Here is a 27,069-nt window from a genome sequence, read left to right as displayed (position 1 = left end):
ATATTGGAGACAAAGTCCTCAAGTGGGATTCAAGAAGAGAGGATAAGGGAAAACATGGAAAATTTGACTCCCTTTGGAGAGGGCCTTTTGTCATACAAGCAACACAGGGAAATAACACTTACTTTTTGGAAAATTTGGATGGCACTGACTTAGGTGAAGGTCCTGTGAATGGCAGGATGCTGAAGCACTATTTTGACTACCATCCATGAAGTGCAGCCTAATTTTCCTTTGTACATAATCAGCTATATATATTTTCTTTCAGCAGATAAATAGTTCAGTTTGAGAAGTCACTATAAATAAACAGAAAGGGGGCTTTACATGCCAGAAAGTCCACAGAGGTGATAGCTTTTTAGTTTTGAAATACAAAAGAGAGAATTTTCAAATTTTGGCAAGAATAGATCAAGGGCCAAGGCATTCTGACCTGTTGTTCTTGGTCTTTCAAGAATAAAAACCATCCCCAAGTGGAGCCACTGTTACTTACCTATACCAATAGGTTTCATATTTCATGATTGGAAAAGAAAGGTCCAAATATGCTCTGCTTTGGTGATGCAAAGATCCCATATTTCCAAGAGAAAACAATGTGTGTACATAGCTTGAGGTTGACTAAATTTTGATGGATGGTCCAACAACCTAATCAGGATCATGCCATGTTTCAATTTTCTGTTGTAGAATAGAGAAAAAAGTCTGTCCAAACTGTTTAATCTTGGCAGACCAGTAGCTTAGGTAGAGAATTAAGGTTCCCAACTGCTTAATCTGGGACCTTGGAAGCAATAAGGGTACTTTTAGATAGAAAATCAAAAGAAAAAGCCAAGAGAAAAGAAAAGGCACATAAGGGTCTGCAAGTCTAAGTGCACCCTCCATGGAGAAACAAAAAATGCTAGGCAAATAGATGGGTAAGTAAAGGGGGTTGCAGAAATCTCATTCCTTTCAAATGAGTGTTTGATAACATGTGTGCAAAAGGAATATCAGTGGATTGAGAAAGTTCTCCTCTTCATCATGTTGCAACAAAACAAAGGACCATGTCTAACTCCCCATTTTTCCCCTTTCACATTCATTTACTAACATCCCTTCATCAGTTCAGATTCAGGGAAGAATTTAAGGTTTTATGTTGGTTCTTGCTCCTGTAAAAGCCACATTTCTTGTCTAAAATTCTTTTCATTTTGATCTACTCCCTAATCTAAGTTGTTTTCATATATACTCAGTGATATCACTCCTCATTCACTTTTCTCACTCATATTAACCCCTAACTTCTTATTATCTAAATCCCTTATGATTCCCTTCCCCCTACTACTATAACACCATGGTGTATAAATCCCCAGCATTGTATAAATATCCTCACTTTTAGCACTATAGCCAAATAAGTTTGGTTGAGGGAGACATTGGTCCACCAGGGACCAGGGCCAACCCTGTCATGGGATTGCTCTAGCCTCTGGTTGGAGTAATAACCTCCCCCCAAGCCTTCACCTCCCCTCTGTTCAGAAATTCCACAAAGAACCCCCTTACCTCTGCTAAAACCCACTAAAAAACCCTCTTTCCTACAGAAAAGCCCGAAAAACCCACAAAAAACCCTTAAACCTAAAGTTCTCCGCCCAAAATATTAAATTGAATATTTTAATGGAGGCGGGACCCCCCCCCAACATGCACGATCCGTCGGGAGGCCCGCCAGCCGTCCATCATCTGCCACCCCCGATCCAACGGTGGGCGGGTATTTTAGGATCCGGACCTACCAACCTTTAGCGTCCGGGGAACGGTGGTTTTCCGCCCCGTACATGGGACGCGTGGCAGGCGGCGGGGTTGTTCGGAGCCCCCCTCCCCGATATCGCCTTTGCCCAAAGGTGGTGCGGGGAAACCGCTTACCACCTTCCCTGTTACCACCTCCCCCTTATGTCATCCATGCGTCATCATGACGTAGCACCCTCTCCTGCCCCTGCGCTGCGTGGCCCTCCACGTAGCCCTGCCACCTCATCTGCCCGCCACCGTGTCCGGCCACGCTGGCCTACACCTCAGCAGCCACGTCACCCTCTGTACCCGGGCCCGCCATGACGTCATGCTGACGTCATCGGCGGAAAGGCGCCAATTACTTATTTTTTCCGAATTTGTCGTTAAAAGTCACGGTTTAGGCCGTTTTATGTCATTTTCGAGCGAAAAATACATAGCCATTACCGCTGGTTCACTGCCAAATCGCCTCCGGACCTCCAAATTCAAACTTGCGACCGTGCCAACTCATCAAATCAGCTACATTCAACCTTCACAGTTCGGCCCGCAGGCCTTCCAGCTCGTTTGCCAGGTATTTCACCGTAGCTTCTCTGTTTTCCCACTGAACATACCAATTTCTATGTGAATTCTCCATAAGAAACATTCAATTGCCAAATTGCACGTTGTCTTTCACCAAATTTACCTTCAAACCCACCTGCATTATCCTTTGCCCCGACAATTCACTATTAAAACGTTAATTCACGGTCGAAGGTTACCAGTTCGGCCTCGAACTTGCCCGGCATTGTTCCCTTTTGCCGGGTGCAGACCAGCTGCAGCTTCTTACCAAACTAAATCACATACCCTCTGCAATTTACCCCTAGCAATTCACAATCCCTGTGAATTTATCAAAAACTGCAGAAACCAACCTGCCTTTTCCACTGTGAAACACATTTTAAACATTGTCTACAGTGAGGCTATCACTTAAGCTCTGAGGAACCTTGCAAGCCTTGGCACTCACCTTGCTCAAAATCAGATTATACAATGGCTACCCCTGCACCCTCAGCCCTCAGTGTAGCTCCATTAAATCCACCAAATAAAGACCTGGAGGCCTTGCCCTTTGCTGACAAGGACTATCTCATTGAAGACTTTGTGGGTAACAGGGACTTCTTGCAGACCTTCAGGCAGTTAAGAGAAGACTACCTGAATGGTCATGATACATATGGGATATGGGAGTCAAACCTGCCATACTACTGTCTCCCCTCTGTAAATGTTTTCCCTGAGCTCATTCACCTATGTGCTGGAAACTATGATGTGCAGCAAAGAGCCATTAAGTCTCCATCTGGAAGCATCCTCTTTCACATCAATCCTAAGACTATCAATAAGATGCTCCACTTTGATCAGACTGAGTTACTATTCCCCTTTTCCATGAATTATCTGCTGGACACTGGTGCCAAGATGACCAGTGAGGAAATTCAGAAGGTCACCAGGACATTTATGAGACCTGAGTGCCTGCCCACAGGGCCACCTCCCTACCTGGATGTCTTTTTCACTAATGTAGGCAGCGTTTTGCTGGACATGATTGCCTATGTGTTGGGGTACAGAACCAGTGAGCATGTGGATGCAACAATGCTGGTATTGGTATCTGCTTATAGCTCAGGCGAGCCCCTTGCCCGCAAGTACAACTTTGCTAAGTTCATAGCTAACAAGATTCATGATCAGTTGAGCAGAGTGGACAGACAGGGTGTCTTCAAGTACTCGGACTATATCTATCACCTTTTCATGTACTATCAGTCTGAGGCTTTTCCATGCTACATCAAAAATCTGGATTATAGAGGGGAAAGAAGATATGTTATCTTCTGGACCTCTGTCTATCACAAAGTCCCAAATTCACCTTACTCCTATTGTGAATTTATTGATCAACTTGTATACCCAATCTCTTGCCTATTGATGAGGTCCCCTCCTCCCAGAATATCAACTGAGATACAAAAAGCTCTGCAGCTTTCCAAAAAATACAAAATAGGTGATTGGTACCTATATGAGAATCATACAGTCATCAGAGTCTATGGCTGTGAGCTCTGTCCATACAGGCTCCCAAAATACGTGCCTATGAGTTATTTGCCTTGGAGTATTACAGGCAGTTGATTCAGTCTGACCTCACCCACTTCCACAGCTCCAAAAAGAAGGCCCACCTCAAGTTCAAACACCAGTTGGGCCCCTTCATTATGAACAAGAAAGAAGGATGGGAAGATGCAGACCTAATCGTCAAAGATAAATACAAGCTGTCATATAGTTTTCGGTGGGTCCCTTATGACCCTCAAGGCTTCATCACTGCTAGAAGAACCAAATACAGGCTTCTAGGTTATAGGCATTGTCAATACCCACACATTGAAAGATATGCCAACCAGCAAGAATGGCAGCAGGGTACTCTAGTTGAAAAGCTAACTGAAGAAGAGACAATGCTAAAGAATGTAAAGGAGCTTGAAAAAACTATTGACCTAGACTCTGTGCAGCAGGTACCTTTCAAACGGCCTTATTCAGCAGGAGAAGGGACCTCGGCCTCAAGGACTGCACCAGTCATACAGGCACCCTCTACAGCAGCACCAGGTACTGACAAAGGCAAAGGAATAATGGGTGTAGAAGAAGAAACAGTGAAAGAAAAGCCTGCCCCTTCAAATGAGCAGCAGCAAGAGCCCCAACAAGGGCAGCAAACAGAACAGCAACAAGAGCAGATTGCCCCTCCACAGACGGAGCTACCAGCAGCTCCAGCAATGCAAACCCCACCTCCACAGACTGAGCCATTGACTGCTCCAATTTTGCAGACCCCAGCACATGAGGAGAGGGGTACGAAAAGAGCCAGAGAAGAGTCCACTCCTGCTAGTGGATCCTCCCAGCAACCCCAGACCAAGAGGCCAAGAGCTGACTCCCCGGAGGTAGAAGACGTCACTGAAGAATTCCTTGACAGTTCAAGGAAAAACAGGGAGGGCAGCCAGCACACAGGGACAAGCTCCTTTCACCAGGAGCAAGGATTGCAACTTGGTTTGGAGGTGTCTTCCTCCTCCCAGCAGAGCAAGAAGCCCAAGAGCACTAAGGCTTCTTTCAAACAAATAAAGGCTCAAAATGATCTGCTGAGGGCAGAGGTCTACAAACAATTTATAGATGCAACACCAGCCCAACAACAAAGGCTAATGTCTGTGTATGACATTAAAGAGGAAAAAATCATCCTCAGCCACTTTAAGCCTACAATACCGCAGCCTAAGTCAGCTGCAGATTTTGTGAAGACAAGGGTGGAAGTCATGGCCAAAGACATCCATCCCATAGACCAAATTGAACTCCACAAGCAAGCTGGAGAGATGGTTTATGCAACCTTGGTGGAGAGGGCAACCATGGCCCATGAGCTAAAGGAGTCCCTGCAAAATACCAAGACACAGTTGGATTTTGAGAGAATGTCCTCCCTGGCCAAAGACAATAGAATAAAGTCACCTGAGGACATCATTATTGATCTAGGACATGATCCTAGTGATCCAAAGGGTGTAAAGGCCCTTCTGAAGAAGAAAGAAGATGACCTAAATGCATTAAAGAAGAGGTTAAAGCTGTTGCCCACAGAGCACCCTCAAACGGCAGAGCTACAAAAGTAAAAACAGGTGGATGACCAACTGGACCTCATAATGCAGCTAAACAAGAGGGTCCTGGATTTGGAGAAAGAGCTGGAAGGAGCATTACAAGATAAACAAGGTGAATCCACATCCCAAGCTCCTCCAACTACTTCAACAACAACAACGACTACAGGGGCAGTAGTGGCCCCCACAAAAGAAGCAACAGGAACAACAACAGCTCCAGATGCCAGCACAAGTGTAGAAAAATTGACTAAGGCCATCAAGGAAATGGAGCTCCAGGCAAATGAGATAAAGAAGGCCAAGAAAAAATTGGCAGAACTGGATGCCAAGTACGATAAATCAAAAGTAACTGTAGCAGAGCAGGGCAGAGAAATAAAGGCCCTAAAAGACAAGATAAAGGCCTTAGAGAAGGAGCTGAATCTAGAGACTGCCATGGCCGACATAAAAAGGATTCTATGGGCCAAAATTGGCCAATCCATCAGTCAACAATGGAGATCAATCAAAACAATACATGAGCAGATGGACTTGATGGTCCAAGCACAAGCAGAAATCCATAAGGCCAAAACATTACTAGGAGACAGACCTGAACAGGCCAATAGAATGATAGACTTCCTGAACAGGCAAGAAAAGGAGGAACTAGCAGCCATAGGCATTGCCAACAGAACAGAGGCTGTCCTCACTGCCAAGAAGGTACTAACTCTCAGGAATTATGTTCAAACAGTGGAGAGGAAGTGATATGAGATACAGGGTGAGGTGGAGGAATATAAACTCAAGATGGCAGTGCTGCAAGCAAAGGGCCTGCCCAGCCTCCTAAGCGGAGCAGGAAGATTGATCTCCCGAGATCAATTTGCCAACAGAATGGCAACTGTCATTGAAAATCAGATCACTGCATCTGGCAGCACATCTGAGCAAACAGGGCCTCCTACAGGACAGAGCTTATATGACAAACTTGAAGGCTTGTTCTTTATTGAGAATGAGGTAAATCATCTTTTTGAAACTCCTCCTAACTTTTATAGATATACAGAGGCCGATGAGACCATAATAAAGATTTGGAGACATCAAATGCCTAAGGAGGATTGGTGGCAAGCAATGCTTCAGATTTTGCCACGGTAGCCTCAGTTGTTCGGCCACTGCCAGCTCCAGGTCACTACAAAACAAACAGCATGACAAAGACAGCATTAAAGGCAGCTGAAAGGTGACTCAACACATGGACAATGACAGCTAGCCTAAGGGATAAGACAATACGCAAATTTTGACAGCGTATCCTCAGCCGCCAAACCAACTGCTTCTGACTATTTTTGACAGCTAAGGCACCAAAGAGTTATTTCAACATTAACTCTCTCAGCTACAATGCTCCAGGAGTTGGCATAACTTAAATGAGCTATTAACTCATTCTCTGATAATTTTCTTATGTAAATTTTGTATAAATACCCCCCTTGGCAACGCATTAGGGGTTGGTGATTTTGACTCTAAGGCAAATCTATTGTATACTCTCAGTTTGTCTAATACAAAGGGCTGGACCAGCTCAGTGATTTCCTGAAATACTTGATGTCCGGATGATGCTATTAGTGCTGACGCAGAATTCCTGTGCTGCCTGATGAAATAACAAGTTTTTCTCAATCTCTGTTCTTGTCTTCTTATGTTTATTAAATCATACTCATGTTATACTAGACTAGCAGTAGAGAAAAAGAATAGTGCAGGATTTGTCTTTTTACACCTTGCACTCAATTTTTACTGTTGTACATGTTTGTCTTCAGAATTAACCATGGACATGAATTCTTAATTGCTCATGTTTCTATTAATTCTATAGGTATGAATGTTATCTAGAAGTTTTTCATTGCTTCCAGAATAATATTCTCATTGTCTTTCTTTAGCAGTTTATTGTAAGATTCTTAACTGCCTTGCATAAACTAGATACACCACACTCAATCACTATTACGAATATTGTTTCTCAGACACTAATCTGGCTCTGCAGCTTCACTACAGTATCAAACAACACATCAAGGAAACTAAAGGACCACTGAATCTATGCCCAATGGACAAAGACATGCTAGTAAGTACCTATATGTATTAACTGGAATCATCACCAAACACATTTCAAAAACAAAACCATGAACATCATAGCTAGCCTAAAATACTATCAGAACAGAGACAAATCATAAAGAGAGAGCCCTCTCTGATTACAGTTTCGCTAGAAACTGTAACCCAAAGATTGGTTAGTGGTTACCCCGGCCGTATTCCCTAGGGAGTCATAGGGAACAACCTCGGTGTTAACATCCTCCACAATGATCATCATGTTCCTCCCTTGTCAAGGGCCTTTGTACCTTCTACCATAAGGTCACGAGCAACCCCAACAAGTCCTGCAACAATCAACAACCCTTGCTTCTCCATACAAGGTCTCATCATAGACATCCATGGCAAGATCCTCCATAGCATAGGCAAACTGGCTTTTCCTCTCCCTGCATATGGTCCATCCACCAAATGACCAAATTAAACAAAAGTATCAGTGGTACTTACATCATCATGAGGTTCCTCTATATGAGTATCCTCATCCACCCATGTCCACAAACTGCACGATCCTGGTCCAACTTGATCATCCTCAAGTTCATCCTACATCATGGTCATGTCTGCAACATCTTCAACTATCACGGCTTCCTCTTCCTTGTTAGCACAACCTACAACTTCATCTTGCTCCATTGTCCAACCAAGTTGAAGAAGTTCGTCTTCAACATTCCTTTCCAAGACCTCAAGTTCCTTTCGAATCCAGGGATTCTCTTCTTTCGACCTCTTCAACCTGTATAAGGTAATCAAGAGCTTCCCTTCACCTTCTCCCAAACTTGCCATGCCTTGTCGTTCAGCTTGGTCCAAGCACTAAGCTTCACCTCTGCTAAACCTGCTTCCACTGTCATCAACTGTCAAGTTTCCAAGTGTACCCACACCTGCACTTCGTCACGAGCAACCCTGCTCTAACACCAGCTCCAACCGAGCTCTGATACCAACTATCACGCCCCTACACCTGCGGTGGTCTTCCAACCGCTTGTAGCAAGGTGTGGCACCACCGAACGCTTTCTTTTCACTAATATTAACATTCGTGGACTATGCCTACTTTCACATTAACATTACTTAGCTTGTGTTTTGCAACCAAGTAAACGTGTAATTATCCTTTATACTTAATGAAGCCCATACTCGTTCATTATCATCATGCAATTATACTATGAAAAACAACAATTGCAACAAGTATAAAGGGGAGGGGCAACTCCCCGTAATGTGAGTCTGCCCGACAATTTATTAAGAATATCAATTTACAACATACAAACATGTCTTGGCCAAACCAAGTCTCACACTTAACCAAATTTACATAGAGAGGCAAACCTGCCTTTTACAACAGTCTTGTGCACCTCTTGCACAAAGGATGGTGCTCACCCGAGCCACCTAGAATCCTATGCCAAGTCTTACACCAAAACCGCACCTTGGAATTCACCCTGGGCACACTTGCCCAACCTTCGACCTGATCACAAGACTTCAACCAAGTGTACAATCCTCTTCGAGCAATGCACATGAGATATGCACAACTCCCTCTTGACTTGCGCACTTCCTTCTTGCTCCTTGTGAAGATGTAAGAGTGAATGAGATGATGAGTTATGAGCTCTCATGCTCCACTCATATATATTCTTATTTGTCAGTTTACATGGGCTGTGCAGCCCCTTGGCCAACCCCCAAACCATACACAATGCGACCCATAAGGGCCTTTACCAAGTCGGCTTGCCCTCACTGCGAGCTCCTTCCAAGTCACAATATAAAATCCCAACACTTAGCCTCATTTCCCAAGTGTCGTAATCTGATCCATGGTTTCGTCGCATTGCTATTCACGGTATCGCCGCATTTCTTCCACAGCACCGTCGCACGCCCATTTGTCGCGCGCCCGTCGTGCGCTCGCATGCCTGCGTGCTTGCCCGCGCCCTCGTGCACGATGACTTCGCCCGGCGCCTTTCGCACTTAAGCTCGAGGACCTTACACTCCATTTCGTTAATTCATCATTTTCTTAACATAAACCATGGTGTGGGGCCCCCATCTGTTGCACCACCCACCCATATAAACTCACCAACCTGCCAACGCTTTGTCATTTTTTGCATGACTTTCGTGTGGATGCTCCTTGGCTCGTTCGGTTGGCTCGACTCATCGTTGAGGCACGCCCTTGACTCGACAGTTATGTGCGACAAACTCGTCTCGCCCGTCGCGCACCCATGCCGACTCATGCCAACTTGTCGATTAAACGCGCTCGCTCGATGCGCCCGACTCGCCAACTTGCGATGATGACTCGTGGGCTTTACATCCTCCCCCACCTAAAGTCATTATCTTCCTTAGCAATCTAGCTATCCTCTGTAGCTTCATATCGTACTTCACAATCTTTTTCTTCCATCTACACAATGAGTCCTCTGCCTCCCAGCTATCCTCCTCCGATGCATCTTGCCATCTAATGAGAATTCCCGTCACATGTTACTCCCAAGTCCTTTCATTCGAAGATCCAAGATCTTCTCCAAAACAAGGTTTGGTCTGTCAAGAATCATGGTTGGTCCCCTCGGTGGCTCCACCCTATCTGGATGTTCTGCATAAAGTCTACAGTTCTTCAAATGACTTATATGGAAAACATGATGTTTCGAATGCATGTGGCGTAGAAGTTCCAACTCATAGGCAACTTCTCCATCTCGCCCAAAATGGCCCCTCATACTTCCTTGTGAAAGATCTTGCAGTCCCTTTCGGTGGCTAAAACTGATCTCTGGTAATCCTCAGAAAAACTGTATCTCGCACACTGAAGTGTGCATTCCTCCTATCCTTATTTGCGCATTTCTTCATCCTCCTTACAACCTCGTGCAAGTGTAATCTTGCCAACTCCAAGTTCTCATCCCATGCCTTCATAAGCTTCTTCACATGAGGACTCCTCAAGAATCCTCTTGTCAATACAGTATGAGGAGAAATTGGCAATTATCCATTCACCAACTAAAATGGACTATACCCTGTTGCAGAACTCTTCTACGTGTTGTAGCTGAAATGAGCTACACCTAAGAGTTTAGGCCAATTCTTCTGATCAGCCGTCACATAATGTCTGAAGTCGTTCTCCAGCAATGTATTGATTCATTCATCTACCATTTTTTTGTGGATGGTAACTCAAACTCATCAACAAATATGTCCTGACTACCTTGAACAATGTGGTCCAAAATCTGCCTGTAAACCGCGGATCGCGATTCGACACAATGCTCAACGACATCCCCCAATACTTCACCATGTTCTTGAAAAACAAATCTCTAGTCTTCTCGGCTCCACAAGGTGTCTTCATTGGAATGAAGACAACATACTTGAAAAAACTATTAACCACAAAAATAATCTCATTGTACCCTTACACGTGCGGTAATTGAGTGATGAAGTCCATCGAGACACTCATCCACAGTCTCTATGGAATCGGTAAAGGCTGCAACAATCCTCCCTACCTAAGGATGTTTGATTTGTCCTACTGACAAATAATACATGTGTGCACGTACTCCTCTACATCCTCCCTCATATTCTCCCAAAAAAATCCTCTCTCCAATAATGCTAAAGAAAGACGGTCCCCTCGGTGGCTAGCCCACAGAGATTCATGGATCTCCTTCAGAAGGTGTCTCCTAAATCCAGATGTCTTCGGAACATAGAGTCGGTTCCCAAAGAATAAGAGTCCATCTCGAAGAAAAAACTTTTATGTCTTCCCCTCCTTTATCTGCTTCACAATATTCTGCACCTAAGTATCAGTCTCAATGCTCTCCTTGAGCTTATTTTTCATATCCTCAGTCATTTGTACTCGAATCTTACTTCGTGTTGCCCAGTCTTCCTTCCCTCCAATGCTGCTAACTATCCCTTCCTACTAAGGGCGTCTGCAACTGCTTTGATTCTACCCATCTTATACTCAATAGTCATGTTGAACTCTGCCAAGAAGTCCTGCCAATGAGCTTGCTTCACTGACAGCCTTGGTTGTGATGCAAAATAACTTGCTACAATGTTTTTAGTCTTAACAACAAAAGGCTTCCCAATCAAGTAATGCCTCCACACTTGCAAATAGTGGGTTATCGCAGTCATCTCCTTCTCATGAACTGGATGCCTTCCTTCTCTATCTTGCAACTTCTGACTCTCATATGCCATCGAATGCCCATCCTTCATAATGAATCCTACTATTGCAAAATCCAAAGCATCTGTGTGTACCTCAAATGGTCGCTCAAAGTTAAGTAACTTTAGTATCGGTGCTAAAACCATCCTCTTCTTCAAGTCTTCAAATTCCATATGACATTTCTCCATCCAATTCCATCACTTATCCTTCTTCAAAAGGTCTATCAATGATGAGGTCACTTTGAAGTACCCCTCTACAAACTTTTGTTGGTAGTTGGTCATTCCCAAATACACCTCCATATCATTGACATTCTTCGGTTCAACACAATCATCTATCACCTTCACCCTGCTCGGCTCCATTCGTATGTACCCTTGACCCACAATGTGTCCAAGGAACGGAATGTCGATCTGGGCAAACATACACTTCAATTTCTTCGAGTACAACTCACTCTTCTTCAATACCTTAAACACCAAAGCCAAGTTTCTTATGATGCTCCCTGTTATCATTGTACACCATGATGCTGTCGAAGTATACTACTACAAACGAATCCAAGTATGGATGTAGTACATCATTCATCAAAGTGCAAAACATAGCAGGAGCATTACACAACTCGAATGGCATGACAAGGAATTCAAAGCTTCCATACCTTGTCACAATCGCAGTCTTCCTCTCATCTCCTTCTGCTATCCATACCTAATAGTACCCATGCCCCAAATATAGCTTGGAAAACACTCGGGCTTTCGCAAGCTTATCAAAGCAACTAATGGAAAACGATACATGCTCTTTATCATTTGCTTGTTGAGAGCATGATAACCATAGCACATCCGTAGCTCATTCGTATCTTTATTCCGCTCGAACAATACTGGAGCTCCATAGGAGGACCTTGAAGGTCTTATAGAACTTGCATCAGTTAACTCCTTCAATTGTCATTTCAATTCCTCCAACTCTGGTCTTGATAATCGATAAGGAGCTTCTGCCAAAGATTGCTTCTGTGACTCTATCTCAATGCTATGGTCCACCACATGCCTTGGTGGAAGTTTCTTTGGTAGCTCATTGGGCATTAAACCTACATACTTGGCTAGCGCCTCAAAAATTTCCGCTGGAATAGGCATCCCCACTCCATCATCACTATCAACTTCTCTGATGACTATCTCATATGTCTCTACATCTGACTCCCGCATATCCTTCTCCAAAATTAGTGCAGAAACATGTTGCACCTTGACTTCCTTCATTTTCTTATAAGTAGGAAATGTCAAAGCCTATGACCCTCCAATCAGTATAATCTCATCACAGAAGGGAACAATAAACACTCTATTTCCCTTCATGAAATCTTGTGCCAATATCATGTCAAATTCATTCATCTCCATCACTGTGAAGTCCAACTGACCCTGCCACTCTTTGATTCAATCTGGCACTTCGTATGCCAATCCCGCCGCTTTAGCCCTTAAGTTCACTGCCTTGACCTCCACATCTGATGGGATAATCTGCACCCCAGCTTCCATCGCTAAGCATGTAGTCATGAAGTTATGTGTGGCCCCTGTGTCCACCAACACTTGGATGGTCTTGCCATGAGCTACTAAGTCCAGGAACCCCAAACTGTGAATCTGAGATTTCCTTTTCAAAACTTTAGGCTGCATACATACCTGGTCTCTCCAATTTGCTTTGATAGCATCTGTCATGCCACCAACTCTTTTCTCACAAGTTGCACAATATGCGGCACCGACTAAACACTTCAACATTTTAATTTCTAAGTTATTTTTCAGACTACGCCTAACATTCACATATTTTTGCATTTTAACTTATTAATGTGCAGAATACATTAATAACCATAAACCAATGCAAGAGATGAGATACACAATGTATGCAATTAATATTTACAATATTCCCCTGGGAGGATAGCTCGACAAAGTTTATAAAAATTACAAACAGAGGCTGTTGTGCAGCTTAGCTGGTCCACCAAATCAGTCATTGTACCATGCAACCTTGCTTGAACAAAACAACACCGTGCATTGTTTTATTGTTTCCACCGAGCTCTCTAACCGTGCTAGATGCACTTGCCACTGGCTCACATCACCTTGCCACAAGCGCACGTGCTCACTGGTACGTGTTGCCTTGTCGCGGGCGTACTTGCCCTAACTCGTATCATTCACCTACAGGCGCACCACCCCGAGCTGCCTTGTCCAGCTTGCCTCACCTCCGCATTGCATTCAAGCTTTCACCGCTACTGTAACTCTCCTAACCCGACTATGTGGCGACATGTAGCCTGTCCATTTGGTCTGCCCTGACTATGGTTAGCTCTGTCCACCCGACCTGTGGTAGCGTTGTTCGCCCCTTCACTATTTCTTCACTTCCCTTGTCTAGTGGGCACATCCTCTACTTCGTTGCTCAGGTAGTCTGCCCATAACATATGGAATTCCTTTGTTGTGATGAAGTGTGAAGACTTCACTTGTTCTTTTTCCAATATCCCTTTGCTAATATATACGACAGTCCAACCTTTGCTAGGGGCTTCGAGTTTTGTCAAGCCAACCCTCTGTTTTGTTAATTCGCCATTTTCATAACGTCGCCCATGTGTGGGACTGCCCACCCATATAAACTCGCCAACTCGCCAACACTTAGCCATTTTTGGCTCAGCTCGTTGTGCAGGCTTGCCCATAAGTCGCCGGTTATGTGTGACCAACTTGTCTCGCTTGTCATGCACCCATGCCATCTCGTGCCAACTCGTTGGTTAAATGTGCTCCCCCAGCGCGCTTGACTCGCCAACTCACGATGATTACTCATGGGCTTTACATCGTTCATCTCAATCTGTATCCATATGTTTGTTAATAAAATTCATATTTCTTATCTTATCTTCATGATTATATAGTTAATATATATAAATTACTTGTTTTCTCCGAATTGAAGCTAAAAATAAGGTAAATGTAGCGCGAGCTTAGGGATCATTTTTTTAAACAAGGTTTCATGTTTTGAGAGGCCATGTAAACCATATTTTCATAGCATATAATTACAAAAAAAATAGAAAGAATCTAAACTAGCATTTGCACCTAATGTTGCAAAGGAAACGCCGTAAGGCATAGAGTGTGGAGGAATATTGAAATGTATTGTCTCCTATGTTGTTTAGGGTTGGTGGTGAATGTATTAAATATTCATTGATGGAATTTCCTTTTTCAAGTGCAAAGTGATTTTCGTATAGAAAAATAGGTGGAAAATAGAATGGCCCTTGAATTCTTCAAGTAGTGTATGGAAGACTTTTTTTTAGAAAATGTTAGATCCCTTCCATGTGTGGTGTCATGAGAAACATGGATGATGGAAACCATCTTCTCAAGGCTGGTTTGGAAGGTTTTTATGGAGAATACAAAAGAGAGATCAATACAAATTTCATCACCAATAACCAAATCAGAGGACTTTATTTGACTTTATTTTGCAACAGTTCATTTCTATCTTGTCATATGGTAAGTCTCTATCTTTTCTTCCCATGTTTATATTGTACAGGAGTGATTAAAAGCTTGAGATTGATAGGTTCTTACAAACTTAGATCTATTCTCTAGACTTCAATCTATATGCGAGATGGGTTTTTACAGAAATTGATTGATTCACAATAGTTGTTGCATTCATTCATGTAATCTTATAGGCATGCAGTTCATTATTATAGTAAGAAGTGTTCATTGCTTGGCCATATTGTTTGAGTTTTCACTAATATATTGAGTCACAACAACTGTTGCATTCATTCATGTAATCTTATAGGCATGCAGTTCATTATTATAGTAACAAGTGTGCATTGCTCGGTCATAATGTTTGAGTTTTCACTAATATATTGAACTATGATTTTAACTTTTAAAGGCTTGTTGTGGTAGATGAGGAGACCCAACTTTCATTTTTGTTCATTGCTTGGTCATAATGTTTGAGTTTTCACTAATATATTGAACTGTGATTTTAACTTTTAAAGGCTTGCTGTGGTAGATGAGGAGACCCAACTTTCATTTTTGTAGAGTTGGATAAAGAGCCACCTTGAAGACGGAAGCAGGATATTGAAAAAAGCAATTCTGTTAGTATGGGAAATCTTACAAAGACCTATGATTTCACACGAGTGAGAGAGACAATTTACTTGATGTTGTCTTTCAAGCTCTTTATTGAAAGTAGCATCATTTCTATAAGTTTATCAATAGAAAGGACAAGAAAATTAGTATTATGAGAACTGGTTGGTTGTTATGTGCAAGTAGCTAAGCCAGCATAAATCCATCTTAGCCCAGGATATTGAGTAGTGTTGTTTAGTGTGTATGTTTGAATGTTGGAATAATGTATTTTTGGACTATTTATTGTGCTTGTGTTGCCTTCGCATTTGCAAACTAACCAGTATTAGTAATTTCGGTGGGATGTACAGTGTCAGCAATGCCTTCATCTGTATTACTAGAAAAGGATGTACAGTATTAGCTATTTCTTCGTCTGTATAGAGCATTAGCTATGCTTTTGCCTGTATTACCAGAAAAGAATGTACAGTGTTAGCAATGCCCTTGTCTGTATTACCAGAAAAAAAGATGTACAATCTTAGTAATGTACTTGGTCTGTTTTACATGCAATTTGCAATGATGGACAATATTAGTAAAAGTTGCATATCCTCTGAGGATCTTGTTTTTTGACCTTAACATTACCGATATGAGTTTCCATGATCGATGTATGCAGAGGAAGGTTGATATAAATAAAACAAGTTGCAGCACTGGAGGATCTGCATTTTGTTCTGCAGCCTGTTCAGCTTTATAGTATATGGCAAATACGTGTTGTGTTTTTGTCTAAATGTTGATATAGAGAAAGCATATGCTAAGTAATGGTGCAGGAGGATTCTGTACACAATATGTAGTGACCATGGACATTGGATGTTGTTAAATTTGCGATATAGCCCTATTAACGTCCATATTTATATGGATTAGATATGACTTATTTCAAGAACTTTAACTCTTTTATGGAAGAAGCTTAATATGTGGTGGTTAAGTTATCTATTTTCAATATAATATGTTGTTATTATTTTAGTATTTAAGATTTATCATTTACTATGTTATGTTCCGTTAATAGAAATATTGTTCTACCTTGATAAAGAAAACATAATTATATTGGTTAGGGTTTGTTCTATGATTAAAAAACATGCAAATGAGATCACAAAGGGTTAGGGTTTGTTCTATCCTATTTGGTTTATTATTTTATATATATTGAAATTGTTATCTCCTCAAACTGTTTCTAATTTTTGGATTTTGTGGATTTCCTGCCTCAGATTTCCCCTTAATCACAAGTCATTTCAGTGCAATTTTGGAGTGAACTTCACTTGTGTTTGCATTGTTGGTTTGTTTGTTTGCACAAGTGAGCTCCTGCAACCCTCTACTTGACAATGTGGGGTCTGAGAGGCCTAGTGCAAGGGATTCAAGTTTGCAAGGGAAGCACAAAATCATTATTTCCCCATCCAACTCTATAACTACAAAGTTGTTGTATACCTTTAGAATGGAGAATTACAATCCTGGTCACAAGGTAATGCAGGCTGAACTAAGATACATTAGCCATCATGTAATACACATTATTATATTCTATTCATGTTATATCATGTCATGGACATTATCAAACACTGAGACATCATGTAATGTGTATTATTTTATTGATGTCATATAGGGTTAGATCCGAAAACTACAACAATTGTTATAATGCCTAAATATTAACACACTAAAGAAGACAAAGGAAAAGCAGAGATTTTTCGATTTTAATCTGCATTACTCTGCCCTAATAAATTGACAGAAATTCAATGATCTTTCACCATTCACACACTTTTCCCCAGGTCATTGAGACCTCAATGACTAAAATCATAAACCCTGATGCACTAAACCATAGGTAGGTCCGCCCACCTAATATGGGGTCCAAAAAAAATTCCTGAGCCGCTACCCTAGATCCCATACAGGGGGTCGATACCCCAAAGGGGCGCTGCCACCCCACCTGTTGCGCTCCTCGCAACAAAAGGGGGGCACCAATAACAGACACAAGGCAACCCACACGGAGTTGTTCTTGAGTTTGATAGAACCATGAACCCTCAAAAGCAAACTTAGTTACATGCTTAATACAACTTAGAGAAGAAAAAGCATAGCTAAATGGAATTTGCAGATCTTGGACCACTTGAAGCAGTTATGGCTGGAACAATAGAGTAGTCTTTATTTGGTTATTGATTTCTTTAACAGAGATCCAATGGAAACCACATGGAGTTGTTTGTGAGTTTGATAGAACCATGAACCCTCAAAAGAAAACTTAGTTACATGGTTAACACAACTTAGAGAAGAAAAAGCATACCCAAATGGAATTTGCAGATCTTGGACCACTTGAAGCAGTTATGACTGAGGCAATAGAGTAGTCTTTTATTTGGTTATTGATTTATTTAACAGAGATCCGATGGAGAGGACTTCAACTTTTTCTAAGGGATTTTATCACCTCTGATCTATTAATATGTTTTATATAAGTGATCTGTAGCATGTAATAATATGTTTTATATAAGTAATCTGTAGCATTATTAGAAATTCAATCACAGTTAACAGTGGCCATGACCCTTTGCATTCATAAGATTAGATCATCAGCTTTTTCAAATAAAGCATAGTTCGGCAACAAGTTACTGATTTGTTAAGACTAAGTACTTGTTTGTTATTATAAGACACCAAAATATTGAAGTTCAAACCAGTAACTACCAATTTATTCTCAAAAGACTTCATGTGCTCAAAATGTATGAATATATACAGTAATGTACAAACAAGTTAATTGAGAAAACATGGAACATCCTCGGCTACCACAACCCTAAATTGTAAGAACATAATACCTATACATCAAATACAATCTTAGAAGCAATCCTCTGTTCTGTTCAAATTTAGGCAATTCACCAGCATAAGTTACTGAATTAAAGGCATTGAAGCAGCCAAGATGAGGCATCATGAACTTTTTCAATCATCAAGCCAATCCAAATTAAAATGTTCTTCGATGACCTCAACTATGAGATTAGGCATGGTAGAGGCTTTGATAGCCAGCCACTGTCGTTCAGTGCTCTCATCACAGATTACACATCTAAGAGATCTTAGTTTGGCTAATGCTTTAGGCAGCTTCTTCAGTCCAGAGCACTCCCTCATATCCAGAATCTTTAAGTTTGATAGCTGATCAAATTCCATGGGAAGGTCCTTCAAAGACCTGCATAATGAAATATCAAGAAATTCGAGTTGTTGAAGTGCACAAACGGAAGGAGGAAGCATTGACAAACTTGGGCATATGCAAACAATCTCAGCACCCTAAGTGACCTTAACCTCCCAAAGTCATCGGGTAACTTTTGGATAAGATGACAATTAGTGACAGATAACTTCTGGAGGTAAGTTAAATTGCATATGTTTCCAGGCAGTTCCTCCAAATCACTGCAGTGGTCAAAGTTAATTTCTTGAAATTTTGGAGACTTTGGAAAGTTATATCCCTTATCCAATAAAGTCATATTCCCCAAACCCTCACATAGGCATACAGACAACTTTTCCAAGCTCTCTCAGGATCTACAATACTCATAAAGAGGAGACACAATCAACCTCCCAAGTAGTACAGACATTATTTGAGGAAATGCAGGGAAGCTCAGCAGTCCATGAAGTGTTGAACGCTTAGAACTGTAATTGTATATTATAGCAACCTTCAGTTTTGGCATGGTATGTAAAAATGTTGGAAGACGGTAATGACTAGCAGCGGAAAACAAAGTCAATACTTCCACCTCAGGAAAGTTTATTTGACACCAATTTTTCTCTTCCATTGGACCTACAGTTCCCAGAAATGTAAAAGTCAGTATGCTATGCTGATAAAAAATGTTTATCTAACATCTTAATAAATTTGGAACATAAGTAGATTGATCAAAAAATGATTCAATGTGTAGGCAGTTAAAGAAAACAAGTTTCAGTAGTGACCTGTATGAATTGAAACAAATTGAGCCTTAGATGCCTGATCTTTGAGTGTTAGCCATTTTGTGGGAATATTATCCTCCTTGCTAGGCATAAAAAGCCTCTTACAATGAATGGTACTATCCTGGTTGGCCAGATAGAAGGCTAAATCTCGCATCACATCATGTTGAGAAAAAGAGAGCTCGGAGGCACAGCCAAATGAGATGGCCCGACACCTGACACATCAAAAACTTGTATTAACTAAGAGGAGTGAAATCGAAAGCCTCTTATCTTTGACTCTCCAAGAGATATTGACTTCTATGTATGTTTTTTGTTTGATGACTATGAGTGAGATTAAACACTTCAATATAGAGCAAGTATTTAGCGAGAGTAACTCCTTTTGATAGAGCAAGTATTTAGCAAGAGTAAGTCGACCACCTAAATTATTTCTTAGGACTAATTTTAAACCATATTATCACATCACATTTAAATACCGTTAAAAAAAATATTCAATTTTAAATATTTAAAATTTCAATTTAATATATATATATATATAATATTTTATAACTTATCAATAAAACAAAATTAGTATAGATTTAAGATAAGTTTGAATTTAATATACATTGTAATCAAATTAATAAATATGGTTGACATTTTATATAGTTCTACATTGGTATATTATGGTTATGTCCTAGAATAATATTTGAATAGGACTTTGAATTCAACTAGTGACTTAACGTCTAAGAGGGAGTTGTTTTTAGCAAGACTCTTTAGACTTTCTGGTGCTAGAATCTGACGGAAAATTGGAGGTGAAATCTTGATTTGTGCTATTTAAACTAGTTTTTTCATTCTATATATGGATTTAACACCATGAAAACTCCATAAGGCATTTCGATTGTGAAGCCTGCGATTTCAATAAATTCCTATAGAATTAAAAAAAATTAGACAAGAAAAACCCATCAAAAAACCTTCTGAAAAAACTAAAAAACTCTATCTAAAAGTAATATTTAAAATATTTAAAATTTCAATTTAATAAGATATATATAACAAATATTTTATAACTCATCAATAAAACAAAATTAATATAAATTTAAGATAAGTTTGAATTTAATACACATTGTAATCACATTAATAAATATAGTTAACATTTTATATAGTTCCCATTGGTAAGAGTATATTATAGTCATGTTTTTAAATAATATCGGAATATAATTAGAAATTCAACCAACAACTTAATATCTAAAAGTACTTTAACAGTGCAACCAATCACAATTTATCCAGAATTCATAAACAAATTTAAAAACTAATTATATTTAAAATTTCTAGCCCATTACGGTAAAAAGATATTTACACCATCTTCTGCCACCACAGCAGGTCATTATACTCAATGAGATTTGAACTTCAGTCTACAGGGCTTCACCCATATGACTTACCGTCAAACTACACGTCACTATACATTAACACTTTACTTTTATTCATCATTCTCCATATCAGTTCGAGTCCCTTCTCTTGACAGCTTCAGGTGCCCTCCGTCCATGACTCTTGAATTTCGGAGCACAATTTCTCGCACATACACTGTACCACTCACAATTACCTTCAACCTTTTCGTTTGACCAGGAGCTCTTCCACAGAGACAAGCTGCTTTGCACTTAACAGCCTCCCTCTTTTTCTTTCCAACGCCTTTTCCACCTGATATCCCAGGACTTTCCTTCGAGTTGTCCACGCTCAAAGACTGGATCACTTGCTCTATGACTGGGCCTCTATCCTGGACAGAGTTGAATATACATTGCTCACAAGAAAAAATTATACAACTTACTGTGACAGAAGAAATCGGTCTGAATGATAAGGATTCAGAGTTAATAACCCCTTTCCTAGATGCACCAAACCTTGAGCAATACGAACCTGTAATAAATTCATTCAACTCACATTGCTGCACAAGAAAATTTTACGAGAAGGCAGATCTCAAAATATAATGCATAAATAACTTACACAGAAAAGGAGACTAGGATCTTTGTAATAGTAGCTCGAAAGATTTCGAAGCATGCCAGCTATTCGAGCATTATTCGTTCCTGCACCAATTAATCCCAGAGCCAACGTTGCTGCCTGTAAATGACATGAAAAATCCATTTTCCTACATTGTCAGTGTCAAAATATCTTAAAGAATAGAACCTTCACAATCTGCAATATATTTTGCACATTTTATGCAAAATATAGAAGTGAAACACGCATCCCATATGCAATATATTTTGCATATTTTCCATATAAATACAAAACATATTAAAAGTAAACAAGCAACACCTTGAGAACATTTCCAGTCCCTGCATATGCACAGGACTCCAGCGTAACTTGACAATATCTTGATATTTTCTCATTGAATGTCTTTGCTACTTCCAAAGTTGCATCAACTTTTTCCTGTTTATTTCAAGAGAAGAGTTAAAAGCCTGTGACTTTGAGCAAAATCGAGGAAAACCTGTATTCTTGTTAGCACAGACATTATGCAAGCCATACATCACTACCTAGTGCCATAACATCTCACAAAAATCAAGCAAAACACTTCTTTAATACCTATAGCATCATTGGCAATAAATCTTCTTCAACATATTGGAAACGGCATGGTGACCCTCATTTAATCTTTAGCTTAAACCATTACCTACATGCTCTTAGCTAGATCTTTCCACCTTGGAAAAGTTGAAATACCAGAAAGCAGAAAAAATAGCACCCAGGAATCCGCAACAGTATGTTATATAAATGAATGTTTTACTTGTTCCTTGTCAAAATGCTATCAAAAGGTATGTTTTCTAGAAGTTACTAAACTATAAATTCCCTGCATACGTTTGTATAGTTGAGTGCTTTAGAAAATCATACAGATGGCAACAAACAAGATTCCTAAAAATGACCTCTTGGCTAAACAACACGGTAACAACCTTCAATGTTAGTACAAATACAGCATTAAATAGAGCTTCTAACACTTTTCTGGGAATGCCAGGGAGTTGAGAACATCAGCAATCTCTAATCAGTCATCACTCCCAGAAACCTCTATGTCCTATCTCCTTTCAATTATTTTGTGGACATTTCATATCCCTAATTTACCCACTTCCCTTTAATCACTGTATTAGCTGGTAATTGAGCAGCTCCTCTGGAGTTTGTGTGGACGGGATCTCATGTAAAATATTTCATAATTTTCCTTTAAATATACCTCTTTCTTCACTCTTTTTAAAAAAAATCAGCATATCTTATGTTTCTTTTTCTTACAGCATATTCCCAAAGTAAGCACAAATCATTGACCAATATATGTCTGGAGGATATAATGGCAGTTAATGGACTCTGTTCAAAATCAATCCACTCACCTGCTTTCCAAGATATAAGAGGCCAAGGCCTAAACAAAGAAATCGAGTAAGTGGCTCTCCTAGCTCAGAATCACTTCTCTCCATCAAGGCAATAATAATTGACTGAGCCACTTCATCATTGCAAGATCCAACATAGATCAATCCAAGAGATATAGCAGTGAAGGCAATTACATCTATGGGAACCTTCCAGTCTACTAAAATAGGAGAAAGAAGTTTAAGCACCTGCAAGAACATATAAAATGCACTAAAATTAATAACCATTGGGAAAAGAGGCAAGTCAGAAGATGAGCAATATTCCAGTAGATATAGTTGGAAATATAATTGCATCGAGGGAGACAGTGTTTCCTCACATCCTCCTTTTGAGAACCAGCATATGCTAACCCAAGGCCCATAATTGCCCCAATTCGAATGTTTGACTCATCCTTACTAACGTACTCTGCAAGAAGTGCGTATGCCTGAAATTAAACGTTCATAAGATAAGGTAAAGAGATTATTCACCCATTGTAAAGGAATTTGCCGTAAGAGCAAAAGATGTCTACTAAAAAATAAACTTAGCAATATATCATTAAAACCCAAAAAAGCCCCATTAAAGGGTCTCAGACATATTTCTGAGGCATATTTTAAGAATCGAACCTGGGGCGCCAAGATCCATTCTCCTCGGAGCCATTCTTGAGCTGGGCGTAACTCTGAATGGGGATATGCCTTAAGAGTGCCGTCTGTTCTTCTTCAACTGAATCGCTTACCAGAGAGCTTTGGACACAACCGGAATCTGGTCCATCTGCGTCGTCCCCGCTGTTAGAAGACGCGTAATTTTCCGTCGTGCAGGACTCCGCCGGCGATCCAGTGCAGAAGGAAGGCGAGCCGCCGGATTCCGCCAACAGAGGTTCCCCGATCTGACGGAGGGCGTTCATTTCTGCAATGCGGAAACCAACCTTATCGCCATACAGACTGAGGTCTGTGCATGGCTGCGCTGGCTACGCGGCAGGAAGAAAGACACGAAACCAAGAAGAAAGACAGGAGACACGTTTCGGTTCAGTGACTGCTAAGAGTTTCGGTTCAGTGACTGCGAAGAGTCTCATCGCCAGGAGGCACATTGCCAGAGCTTCTCTCTGTCTTCCAGTTGGTGAAAAAAACAAATTAAATCATTCTATGAAAAAACAGATTAAATCAACGGCAGAAAACACCCCAATCATCTAACACACAGAATCAATGGCTCAAAATCGCACACGTCACATTTTAGGGATGTCTTTCTCAGAGGGAACGCCTTACGGCGTAATAATAATGTTTATCTATGTAATTATAATTTTTCAATTCGAAAATTCGGGATATGCCTAAAGTTATAACTTATTATTTAAAACTCAAAAATAATTTTAAGAGAATATGGTCAAATTTTAAAATAATATTAAACAATTTTAAAATAAAGTTTTAAAGACGATATAAATTTAATACAAGTATTTTTATTCTTAGAAATCTTGGGATGTAGATTATTTAAGAATAAGGAAGCAATAGGTAAATTAGTTAGTGATAAGTGCACTATTCAAACTTTTTTTGAGTGGAAGGTTCCGGTTTAACCACAATTTACCCATATTTACTGTAGGGGCATTCATAGGAAAGTGTAAGTGTCACATGAAAGCCTTCTTTGGAGATCAATATATGGAGAGATTTATATGTTGATATATGTGTTAAATAATAAAATATTTAAAAAATCTTAAAAATTATTATGTTTATAAAAGTACATATTTTTCTTGAGAGAAGTTTTTATTATGAAGGTTTTCTAATGTAATCTATTTATAATTTTGAAATATCTTATTCTATATTTATTGTAGCCATTGGTTCATGATAGTATATAAATGTTGACATAATATTTTAATTGTGTCAATGGTTGTAGATGTCTAGAGGAAGTGGTGTCTTACTTGGAGGCCTATTGCTTATCTTTTTCTATCTTGAAATGACCCTCCTTTGAGAGTTGGTTTTGCATGTGAAATGTGACATCTAATATTTGGTATCTTGAAAGACCCTTCTTTGGGACTTATTTTTCTAAGTGCATGCATGTAATATGTGACATCCAATATTTGATGATTTGGACTATTGAAAATTATGAAACTCATATGGTGCATATGACCCTTCTTTGGGACTTGGTTTTCTAAGTGCATACATGTGCAATGACACATCTAATATTTGGTGATTTGTGTTGGGTGCAATATTTAAGGATAGTTTAGTGATCCTTTTTCCCATTTTTGGTCATTTTCCCTCATTTGAACCTACAATCTCCCTTGTACAATGTCACTTGTTCTGATAAACAAGAGATATTTTCTTTGATTTATTATTATGTTATTTTCTGCTAAGTATTGAATGAAACGATGCTTTCTTTGGGATGACTAACTAGGGTATCTTTGGAAAAGTTCTTCGGAATGTTTTTCTTTCAGGTGTTGCCATAGCTACTGATAGCCATGGATGAATGGTTATTGCTATTCCTTGTTGTTACACGGCTCGAGTTGTTGTTACACTCAGATTGCCATTTTTTTGTTTCACCATGAAGATGTTACACCATGAATTGTCAAGACTGTAGCTATTATTTTCAAAGATAACTCACAAGGGTCACATAAAGTAATTCCACATGAACAGTTAAGAATATCTAAGAAGTTACAATTGTGTTTAAACATGCATGCTATAAACACAACAAATCATTATTAAAACATCTTGTAACAATTTATATCTTTTTATTATTTTTGTTAGCTTAATCAGCATGAGAATCATAGATTCTCACAACTGATTCGTTTTCCTAATTTTAGGCCTTCGTAAAGACTTTGTAAAAAGAACTTAGTCTCATGTGAAAGGGGACAGAACAGAGACAATACCAATATTTGGATCTTGTACTCTTCAATTATTTTTAATATAATCATATCTCGTGATGTTACTGCAATTTTTATGTTGGGTTCTTAACTAGTTTTCATTTTCTTCCTGCACCCTACTAGAGAGGAAGGGCCCTCCACTTTAGTAGCGATCACAGTGTCGATGGGAGATTTGTTCCTTTAATGTATTAGGTGTGGATTCCTTATTATAATTGTACATGTTTATTGTAGGATAGATATACTCCTACTTCTAGATCTATTGTGTGTTGTTACATAGAACCAAAATCGGGAGAACATTATTTTACTTTCAAATACCCAAACTTAGACAGTGCAGTAAAACAACTAGCCCCATAACAATCTGAGCAACTATCATAAGAATCCTCATCTACAGAACATTTGTCTGAACAATATTTAGCGAGATACTCACTAGAACAGTAATTAGGAGAAATTCGAATAGGGATAATAACAATAATAACATGACATATTCCACTATTACCACTTTTGAATTTTTAATAAGTGATATAAGAGCGAGAAGCCCCTATCAAAAATATCTCTCTATCAACCCTTCCATCTTTCCATGGATTGACTGTAGAAAATCCTTACACTTTTATGTTTGAGTTTGTTGTTCTTTATAGGATTTATGACTACACTTCAGATGCTCATAAGCTAAAACTATTTCCTTCCACTCTAAAAGGAAGAACATTAATATGGTTTATTGGACTAGGTTCTTCCACTATCTGGACATGGGGAGATATGATGACTACATTTCTAGAAAAATACCAAGGCTATTGCTGAATTAGTGATCTAGGAGAGGAGATATTAATAGTGATAGAGAAGGAAGAAAAGAACTTGGAATATTATGTAGAGTGATTCCATTATAATCTACAAACATCCAAACATAGTCATCTCGATCTAGTGATTTTAGAAATAATATTCATTCAGGGAATGAGAGATGAATACCTTGACATGTTGAACCTCTTTGGAAAAGGAGATATATCTCTGGAGCCATATGATGAGATAATAAAAATTTTATTAAGGTGTTCGCGAGGATCATCACGACGAAGAAGTATGGCATGGGATTCCTCTGTTAAACTATATAAATATGTGAATGGAGGTATGACCAGAGCTAAGATTTGAAACTTGTTTGAAAATCTCAATACCGATCTTATCGGTACATTATCTACCCAATCGACGACAACACGAGTGAAAAAGTCATAGGATGAAACTGATAAGGCCTTGGTCATGTTCTGCCAAAAGTGTAAAGCGAAAGATTCCCTCAAAGAATGCAAGTCAACAACATTAACTTGTGCAATCTTTGTCACCTGGATCATTCTACAGGCTATTGTCAAAAACTCCCAAGACTGAAGGAAACACAAAAGGAATCAGGTGAGGAGGCTTTGTCTTCTTACTCTATTGGGTCTAGGAAGCCTTGGCAAACATGACCACCAGGTATGTCTCAAGGATTTTCTTTCAATCCATGGAATATTGTATATAATGCTTAGCAATTTCCATGGA

General features: G+C 39.7%; 1 protein-coding gene and 1 pseudogene across 2 annotated transcripts; both read right to left on the bottom strand.

Annotated features, from left to right (window-relative positions):
* Window positions 1-18,171: 18,171 nt before the first annotated feature.
* LOC149212751 (uncharacterized) lies at window positions 18,172-19,231 on the bottom strand (annotated as a pseudogene).
* A 1,554-nt stretch (window positions 19,232-20,785) lies between these two features.
* LOC149212750 (26S proteasome non-ATPase regulatory subunit 2 homolog B-like) lies at window positions 20,786-23,652 on the bottom strand. 2 transcript variants are annotated; one of them, XM_089391900.1, is made up of 6 exons: window positions 23,336-23,652; window positions 23,053-23,138; window positions 22,703-22,924; window positions 21,654-21,767; window positions 21,345-21,458; window positions 20,786-21,257 (listed from the first exon to the last, which is right to left on the bottom strand). In XM_089391900.1, exons 1-6 carry the CDS (start codon window positions 23,367-23,369, stop codon window positions 21,168-21,170), a joined length of 660 nt encoding a protein of 219 aa, XP_089248026.1. In that variant the 5' UTR covers window positions 23,370-23,652; the 3' UTR covers window positions 20,786-21,167. The 2 variants fall into 2 exon arrangements, with proteins under 2 accessions (XP_089248026.1, XP_089248027.1); XM_089391901.1 differs by having other exon boundaries at window positions 20,789-21,257; window positions 23,053-23,157; window positions 23,336-23,650.
* Window positions 23,653-27,069: the final 3,417 nt, after the last annotated feature.

This window comes from Pinus tabuliformis, chromosome 1_1 (genome assembly GCF_031772625.1).
Source record: "Pinus tabuliformis cultivar Carrire ecotype Pingquan chromosome 1_1, CPIR1, whole genome shotgun sequence".
Classification (NCBI taxonomy): Eukaryota; Viridiplantae; Streptophyta; class Pinopsida; order Pinales; family Pinaceae; genus Pinus; species Pinus tabuliformis.
Note: the sequence above shows the minus strand (reverse complement) of the source record. Positions and strands in the feature narration are given on the sequence as shown.